The sequence below is a fragment of the Scylla paramamosain genome, chromosome 5 (genome assembly GCF_035594125.1).
Source record: "Scylla paramamosain isolate STU-SP2022 chromosome 5, ASM3559412v1, whole genome shotgun sequence".
In the NCBI taxonomy this organism is placed as follows: domain Eukaryota; kingdom Metazoa; phylum Arthropoda; class Malacostraca; order Decapoda; family Portunidae; genus Scylla; species Scylla paramamosain.
Window position 1 is genome coordinate 3444323 of NC_087155.1, and position 9869 is coordinate 3454191.

The 9869-nt window shown below is 37.7% G+C and overlaps 1 protein-coding gene across 3 annotated transcripts in view; it reads left to right on the forward strand.

The window, feature by feature from the left end:
- The first annotated feature begins 356 nt into the window (after nucleotides 1–356).
- LOC135100421 (uncharacterized) overlaps nucleotides 357–9869 on the forward strand; it is a 112683-nt gene continuing 103170 nt past the window's right edge. The window contains exon 1 of one of the 3 annotated variants that reach the window (XR_010268706.1): nucleotides 357–492. Coding sequence is in view for 1 of the 3 variants with exons in the window: in XM_064003266.1 (XP_063859336.1) it covers nucleotides 391–492 (102 nt within the window). In the remaining 2 variants the exon portion in view is untranslated. The remainder of the gene's footprint in view (nucleotides 493–9869) is intronic. The other 2 variants (XM_064003266.1, XM_064003265.1) reach the window with 2 other exon arrangements.

Consider the following 9869-nt stretch of genomic DNA (forward strand, 5'->3'; position numbering starts at 1 on the left):
GGTGTGTGTGTTATTAGGTGCTTGTAGTTTTGTGTGGAGGAAGAGAGTTGTCTTTAGAGGGCAGGCTGTGACTGCCCCTTTGTGTTGTGAGACACAAAGGGAAACGTTCTATGAGGTCACAGCTGGTTTAATGATAAGTTCACAGCACCCCCTGAACAGTGCTTTAGACCACACTGGGAGTAATTATATATATATATATATATATATATATATATATATATATATATATATATATATATATATATATATATATATATATATATATATATATATATATATGAGTTCTTGGTAGTAGTAATAGACAGTAAGGATGAATTGAAATCCCGCACGAATCTCCATTCAAAACTCGCGCCCTTTAGACCATCAAGCAAGAAACGAGTGTCAAATGTGATGACTGGTGTAGTGTGGATGTGTGAGTACGTCAATCTTTCGTACCTACGCCTTTCCGTGAGGCGGCTGGAGCAGGAAATCGCCGAGCCGTGCTGCAGAGAGGTGAGTACTCCTGGCCAGGGTGAGGACGTGGCAGTGACGTGTGCAGTGTGCTGTGCTGCGGAATTATGGGATGCGGCGGGAGGGTCAGGCTGTCATGGCGGTAACCTCTCGCTGTCTTGGGTACTGTAGGACCAGGCCACAGTTTCATATCCCATATCGTAGTTTCCGGGGGTTGATATGCACAATGGAAACGTGGAATGTGACTTGTGATGATCAGTGAAACTTTCATGGTGATACTACTACCATGACTGAAAATTAGGGAACTGGGATTGCCTGGTTAGCTCTCTCTCTCTCTCTCTCTCTCTCTCTCTCTCTCTCTCTCTCTCTCTCTGGAAGCTTATTTGCGCTCACCTACCTGATGGACTGCGTTTGGATGAATAGCCACAGTAAGGGTGTAATTACATAATAGTGATGATGAGCCGGGGCTCTCCACAGTTCATGGAGGATAAAACACTATTTATGGCCAGGCACCCCCACCACCCATTCAGTCCTGGTGCGCCCTCCCTGTCGGCTGGGTTGTGGGCACGTGTGTGTGTTAGAGTTTCATTAGAGTACGAGTAAGTGTAGTGCATATATTCCGTTTGGTGCAAAGAGAAAGATTTTCGAACTGGAATGATCGTGGCTCATTGCGACTCAGTACAGAATACTGCGTGACGAGACGAATCTGCTGATAGTTTCTTATGTTGCAGTTATTGTTTTTGTAACACATCTTATTCTGTTTTTATTACGTGCTTCTTCCTTAAGCAGTTAACTTCGTGTTATTTACGTCCAAGCATCGAAAATTCAAGTATAATGAACAGAATATACTAAATTATTTTATCCAGAACCTTTCAGATCAAGATATTGATTGACAGCTGCCAGGTACTGCAGGCCACTTATGTGAATGCTTTCAAAAGTCATTTTAATTTTATTTTTAGTAGTTTTAATAGGTGAATAATAAATAACATGAGGATATAATATTAATGTTTTATTTATATTAGTAGTATAACAGCAGGTATTCTGAAGTTTTAACAAGTATATGCTGCTTATAAAACATGAAAAACAGTACAACACACCTTATGTGTGTAACACAGGGTAGAAAATAGAACCAAGGTGTTACTATGAAAGACAGCAGCATTCATAAGAGGCATTTTTTTTTTCCACACCTGCACAGACATTTCGCAACATCAAGGTGTTTATCAAACACTAATACCTTACAAGACAGAACACATGGTTAGTTGCATTAAGAGATCACACAAAAGTTATCACTATCCTAGAGCATACATTTATAATATACAGCAGCACAAAGAGACATTGCAATTTTAAGAACATAAGAAATAAGGGAAGCTGCAAGAAGCGACCAGGCTTACACATGGCAGTCCCTGTATGAAATATACCTACCTATTTCCACCCATTATCCCCATCCATAAACCTGTCTAATCTTCTCTTAAAGCTCCCTAATGTCTTAGGACTAATATGATTACTAAGTCCGTTCTACTCATTTACCACTATTTGAGAACCAATTTCTTCCTATCTCTTTCTTAAACCAAAATTTTTCAAGCTAGAACCCATTATTTTTTGTTCTATCTTGGTTGCTGATCCTAAGAATTTTGCTTACATCCCTTATTATAACCCTTATACCACTTAAAGACTTCTATCAGGTCCCCTCATAACCTACGTCTCTCTAAAGAATGTAAATTTAACAGCTTTAGTCTCGCCTCGTAAGGAATACTCCTCATCCCCTGTATCCTTTTATAATCATTCTCCTCTGTACTGATTCTAATAGACCTATATCTTTCCTGTAATGTGGGGACCAGAACTTCACAGTGTAGTCCAGATGAGGTCTGACCAGCGTCAAATATACCGTATTTGATGGCTCATAAGACGCTACTTTTTTCTCAGAAAAAGGGTCAGTAAATTAGCCTGCGTCCAATGAGGCAAAGGTCCAACTTTGAGGCAGTAATAGGTTACAAGTCTACGGCAACAGAGGCTCTAAATTCAAACCACAGATGTCTTTGCACAACTAAATAAAGTCATGATTGGTAGTACGCCACAAAATGCTCTTTCTTTCAAGGTACCAATGTGTAGTATCTCATACTTACTGGTAATCCACATAGACTTTGACCAGTCAGGAAGAATTTGCTTAACCATGCACCACTTCTTCTTGGAGTTTTGTTGGGGCAGTGTAGGTTGTGATGTCACAGCCTTTGATGCCCCAAAGGTGAGGTATCCAATTATAATATTAGACTAGATGTGATGGAGCTGGTTGGATTTGTGGAGAAGGTTCTGGCAAGGTGGAGATGGTACACCACGTTTTTCAAAACAAACGCGGTCGGTTGCGCTCCGACGTGACGTACTCGGTGACACCGAGTGTGACGCCGTTACTGATTGAGGTAAGACAATAGCCACACTTTCATACAATTAAAATTGAACCTATCTTTTTAACATTCTTGCTCTGCATACATATGAAAAAGATTGAAGCTAGAGAAACTTTTCTTTTATGAAAATAGACTAATACACCTTGAGAACGAATATTTCTTCTATAAAGGAATTGAGTGTCATGGGATAGGCTGGCTTGAGGTGATGATCTGCATAATATTCATGTAATAGCTTATGCTTTTACACATCCTTTGGCTTTGAAAATGTACTAAAATACTGCATAAGAATTACATGTGAAAGATGCTAAAAAATAAAGTATGAAAAAATTTTATTATCACTGTAGTCCCTCAGTTAATGGTGCCGCCAAGAGCTAGGTGCAGTTAATGTTTACATTCAGCTGAACCGCATTAAGACTGAAACTCCCCTGCTTACCACACCTTTTGGGCACTAGAGGCTGTGACATCACAGTCTGCATGGCCCCAACTAAAATACCAATAAGAAGATTGTGTTTACACGTCAGCAGGATTGGTACAATCTTGTCTTTCAATACCCTCAACCGAATCATTACGTTCTGGCTTTCAAGGCCCGCAACCTTACCAAGATTTGACTCCAGAAATCCAACCAGCTCCACTGTATCTAGTCTGAAACACTACCTGTATACCACACCTTTGGGACGCCAGGCTGTGATGTCACGGCCATCACAGCCTCAACAAAACCCCAAAAAGAACAAGTAAGCTGCTAGCATAAATTAAACTTTTAAATGCTGAGTATTGGTATCTAATAGTGATCTAAATGCACGTGAGAGTCTTCAAATGTCGCTTGAATTCCTTGACTTCATATCGATAGCCTAAATCTGTTAATTTTTGTTTTTTTCTATTTCAATACATGCCAGAACTGGGTGCGTCTTATGAGCCCGTGCGTCTTATGAGCCATCAAATACGGTAACTATAATATTACTTCAGGCGTTCTACTTTTAACATTCTTAAAAATTAATCCTAATAATCCTATTTGCCCTGTTTCTGGCCTCAGCACTGGTTTCCTAGACGGAGTTCAGAGTTAACTATAACTCCTAAATCTTTTTCGTACTCTCAACCTAACAAAGTTTTGTTGTTTTTTGTGTACCTACTGTGTGGGTTTCCTCTACCTACGCTATGTACTTTGTATTTGTTGATATTAAAATGCATTTGCCATCTGTCCGTCCATTCATTCATCCCATCTAGATCTGCATGCAAGGAGATGACATCTGATTCTGACATAATTAATCTACCTATCTTTGTGTCATCTGCAAATTTACTAACATCACTACTAATTCTACTATCCAAGTCATTGATATATATATTAAAAACAACAGTGGCCCTAATACTGATCCATGTGGTACCCCACTAATTACATGACCTCACTTGGATTTAGAGCCATTCATTGCAACTCTTTGTCACCTGTTGCTTAGCCATGACCTTATCCAGCCTAACACCTTCCCATCTATCCCGTGTGCCCTAACCTTTCTCAGTAGCCTCTGATGAGGTACCTTGTCAAAAGCTTTACTAAAGTTCAGATATAAGATTTCATAACTATCACCGTTACCTACTGCCTCGTACACTATACTGTAAAAACTTAAGAAGTTCGTCAGGCAAGACTTCTCCTTCGTGAAGCCATGCTGTGACTGATTTATGAAGTTGTTTGTCTAAATGCTCCTTTATGTTCCTCGCTATTATTGACTCCAATATTTTACCCACAACTGAAGTTAATCTGACAGGTCTATAATTAAATGCTAAAGTTTTATCTCCTTTCTTAAAGATGGGTACAACATTAGCCTACCTCCATATTACTGGTACCTCACCTGACTCAAGTGATTTCCTAAAGACAGATTAATGGCTCAGTAATAACCTCTGCATTCCTTAAGTACAGTAAAATCCATCTCTTCCGGCATTCGAGTATCCGGCAGCTTCAAGTATCCGGCACATTTTTCCCTGAGCCTTAAGATCAATAAAAAATCAATGTGTACTCATAAAATCGATTAAAATTCCCGCGCGAGGCATACTTTGTCCCCCCGCCAACAGAGCGCACTGCTTCGCGCCACCCGCGGCCCACTGCACTGTGTTTACTCAGTGACTCAGTCCCGCATGTGCACTGTTTATCACCTGACGCCTTCATCATGCCTAAAGTTGTAGAAAAGAGGAAGCGTGTTTTGCTGATCAGGTCAGCTGCTGATTAAGATCAGCTGATCTTTGTTATGGTAAGATGTGTGAGTGTAGGGTGGTGATTGTGGACATAATTTCACTTCTATTCAAGTATCCGGCAATATTCAAGTATCCAGCATATTGGCTGTCCCATTGATGCCAGATAAGAGGGATTTTACTGTACTCTGGGACATATTTCATCTGGTCCTGGTGTCTTGAACTTTTTAGCTTATCTATCTCCTGTTCCACTATCTCCTTAGTTATGGAAATATCTGTCGGCTTCTCATTCTCTGCTCTAAACATCTGTTCACAATTTGGCATATCCTGCATGTTTTTCTGGGTGAAGACAGTTAAAAAATGCTCATTCAGAATTTTACTAATCTCCTCCCCCTGAACTAAGTAGCTCCCCAATTGCTGCCTTTAATGTACCTATAGTATCCTTATTCTTCTTCCTGTATACCTGACAAAATCCCTTGTGGTTCGTCTTCACCTGGCTGGCTACCTTTAATTCATAATTGCCCGTGTTAACCTCCTGACTGTTCTAACTAATTCATTATATTGTGGCCTTAAAACCTCTTCACCTGCCCTTAATCTCTTATATATGCTTTTCTTCCATCATGTATAATGTTTTAACCTAGTAGTCATCCATTTAGGGTAATTTTTCAGTGATCTTATTGCTCTTTACGGGATGTTTGCTGTCCTATATGCAATTAATCTAGAAAATATTTATACAACTCATCTACATTTACTTCGCCTAATCCCCTCATTTCAGCCCCTTCCATGTCTACTCCCTCATCTACTGGCGTTGACCTCACCTCTCCCATTTCATCATGACCTGACCTTCCAACATACACCTATCTTACCCTCTCTCTCTCTCTTCTGGCCCTTCTGGACACATCTTCCCTCCTCTTGTCCTACACCCTCACACCTCACTTCACCTCTCTCATCCTGCCTTATCTCTCTCAACATTAGACATGGGACCTGACCTCACCCAGCATCCCTTGCCAGTCAACTCCTTGGAGGTACCTTTTTAATTCCTTAAAATCTGCTCTCCTAAAGTCAGGTATTTTACTAGTGTTTTTGCTTCTAAAAGTTTCTTCTCATTTTAATTTGTACCAAATTTCCAAATGGTCACTGTTACTTAGCTGTCTTCCAACCTCTATCTGCATGACTGCTTTGTCCCTGTTAGTAAGAATTAAATCTATAATATTGTTCCCCCCTTGTGGTTCTATGATTACCTGTTTTGAAAGATTATCCTGAGTTATCTTAAGAAATTCCTCTGCTTCCTTGTTACCCATCAGGCTCCAGTTTATATTCCTAAAATTAAAATCTCGTATCACACATATCTGACTGTACCTTTCTGTTCTATTTATTTCCTGCCACAGTGAGGTGTTAATTTCCTTTGTACTGTTTGTTGGCCTGTACACTACTCCCAGTACTACTGACTGTGATCCTTTCTTAATATCTACCCATATCGACTCTGTTTTGAATGTACATCAGGAGGTAACGGAGTCAGCATAGCAAGGCTACACCACCTGACAGAGAACACAAAGACTTCTATATCAGAACAAATGACATGGCAACTCAGTACTGCATGCAACAACAACAACAACAACAACAACAACATTGAAGTAAGGATATACAGTGGGCATATGGCAGCTAAAGATATAGTGTTAATAACATGTAGCTAACCAAAGAAAATTTCATATAAGAGAAGCATTTATGTCACTACAAAGTAAACATGCAAAATTTAAATAATTCTTGCATATACTGTAACAAAGAGCACAAACCTGATGAAATGCTGCATTACATGAGAAAAATAAGAGGACTGATATCAAATGCTACTGTAAGATATATCTAAAATTACATATATTGTGAGAAAGTACATTATGATAGATATCTTATATATATATATATATATATATATATATATATATATATATATATATATATATATATATATATATATATATATATATATATATATATGAATAATGCATCATGATAAAGTGAAGAAAACATTATATGCAAGACAAAATACAGCATCCTGAGCTAGGACATGGGACATGCAATGAGACAGTAGGACAAGAGCAGAATGGTTTGCAAGAATACAGTGAAAAGAAAAACAAAAACCATTAGAAAGAAATTTTGTGGGCATATCTGTGTACTGTATGCAAATTTACTATTCATATTTTCATATTTATTTCTTCTTCCTATTTCCTATTTAAGGATATAAAATACTCCAAGTTTGATTAAACTAAAGCTTTTGGTTAGTTGCTGAAACACATGCAAAGGCAACACAAACTTATGACTGATAAAGAAAATACACTTTTTTTCCTCATTGGGAAATGAAAAGGCCACTTAAAATGATAAATCTAATCTGCCTCACTGCTGCTGTCTAACTGATGGCTGGTATCTCGCAAAATATCCTTGTTATTTGACGTTCATGAGGCTCAAAAATCTTCTTCAGGCACAATCAGTTAAATGAAAAGATTATGAGCTAGAAGTAGTCTGATGCCATCACTATATCTTCAAATTTAGAGTTAGGAACTGAAGTCGGTGGGTAATCCGAGTCTTAATCTTGTCAAGGAAGTGTGGTTCATCCAATTGATAACTATGGTAAGGAAACTGAACAAAGACCAGTTGTGCCACAGCACCTGAAGTGCTGTCTTGTTAGAGTGTGTGTATGGCACAGTTTCCATGATGTTCTTGCATTCCTTGCAAATTTTACAAGATTTAGTAATAAACATCATTAAAATGAAGAGTAACTAAACTATTTCAATAATGAAAAGGATCTATGCACCTGGTATACATGCCTATACTGCAACAAGGACAGCTTCTTGTGGCAGTAAGCCTACCAAGGAATGAGTGTCTATTCTATTCATTACTTGAAAATCCTACACATGTTGAATTTACCAGTTAGGAGCAAGTCTCATATTTTTTAGCTGATGATCATTCATAATTAAACGTTCAGCATTTAATTATATTACCCTGTATGTACTTTACTTTTCTCCTTCAAAATAGTGTTACTGAGTCTCTTCCAAAGCTTCGGTGAATCATACAAGAAACGGATCATGGCAAAAAAACATGTCAAGATTCTAAGAGAAGAACATTGTATTCCCTCTTGGTCAGAGAAAGAAAAAAAGTGCAGTTACTCTAGTATCAATGTCTTAAGCCTAATGAACATGTCAGCATTCTCACACTCTGCATAATATCAGTCTTTCCCAGATAAAAGGAATAGCCTAAAAAACATTTCCATTTCTCAGTTCTTTAATCACAAACAAAAATGCATGGTTTCCAAGTTTCAAACTTTTGTCATGTTCACCAATATCCTTGCCTCCAATAATGGAATCAGAAACCTGGTCAAAATTAAACAAATCTTTGATGATACTCATTACATGAGATATATTGCCTTAAAGTAACTTCCTTTACAGGACTGCCAGAGTTTGTTGCTCCTGCTAACAAAATGTTTCTCAGTGAGAAATGCAGTGCTTACTGTAATCCTTTTTGGACTGTGATAATATACTGCTACAGCAAGCTGCCTCCTCCTCTTCCTCCTCTTCCTCCACTGTCACACTAATCAAAGCATGTCACAGATGTCCATTGAAAAATTACAGCATCCTGGGAGGCAGAAAATCTGCTGCTCTTTGGATCAATTGCTATGGTATTGTGCTGGTCTTCCTTCCAGATTGCTGGACTGTCTTGTGTGGTGTCGATGGTGTCCCTGTATATATGGAAATATGGAATATATTAGCATAACTTTGTGACATTATTAGCATATTAGTATATGCATTTATTTTCTTGAATAATGCTATTACCTCTGTTAGTAACAGAATAGGTTAACAGCTTTTCTGTTTCTATCTCACCTCTGCCATCTTAAACTTTTCCCATACCCACAACAATTGTCCTCTTCAAGTAAGTGATCAACAGTAATTATAAATCTTATATACAGTCATTATTCCCACCACATCTTTTCCTTGCCAAAAACATCTTAAAATACTTGTTCACATTGCTCATCACATCAGTTAACATGCTTGACTCAGATGAGCCAGCTGTGTCTCCTTTCCTGCTGTAAGCCACTTTATCACAATACAGTTTGTAAAAAGAAGCATTTTGGTAACTGGAAAGCAACAAGTATTGCACAAAATTAAGTTATGAATATTGTGAAATATTAGTATATAAAGAAATGTATGATTGTGTATGGACAAGTGCTGAAGGAAGATAGGACCTGTTAGTAGTGGAGGCAGAAGTTGGTTTATTATATTGTTTATTCATATTTATATTCATATTACTATTTATTTTTATTTATTTATTTATTTTTTGGAGAAAAATAACCACATGATTTCTTTCCATCTCTGTTTTTAATTCAAGCTTGATCAAGTTAGATTTAAAGAGAGGAAGGAAGTGGTTCTCAAACAGAGCGGTAGATGACGGGAGTAGGCTCTGTAATTAGGTTGTTTGTACAGAGTCAACAGGGAGCTTGAAAAGAAGATTAGACAGATTTATGGATAGGGATGTTAGGTGGAAATAGGTAGATATATTTCATACAGTGACTGTGTACCCTGATGGCTTCTTGCAGATTTCCTTATTTTCTTATGTTCTTAGAAAATGGGTTAGATAACAGTGAGAATTATGAGATTGCTGAATGGTATCTACTAGCAAATATGTATATACTGAAATGAAAGCTCATCATATAATGTAATATAGTACATACAGTATATAGGCTTCAGTAAAGTTGTGAATGTTATTAATCAATATTTAGGATCTGTTGTTTAAAAACTATTTCATCATGAATGTCATTTAACTACATTTACCACAACTAAATTAAGCATTACCAGTTAT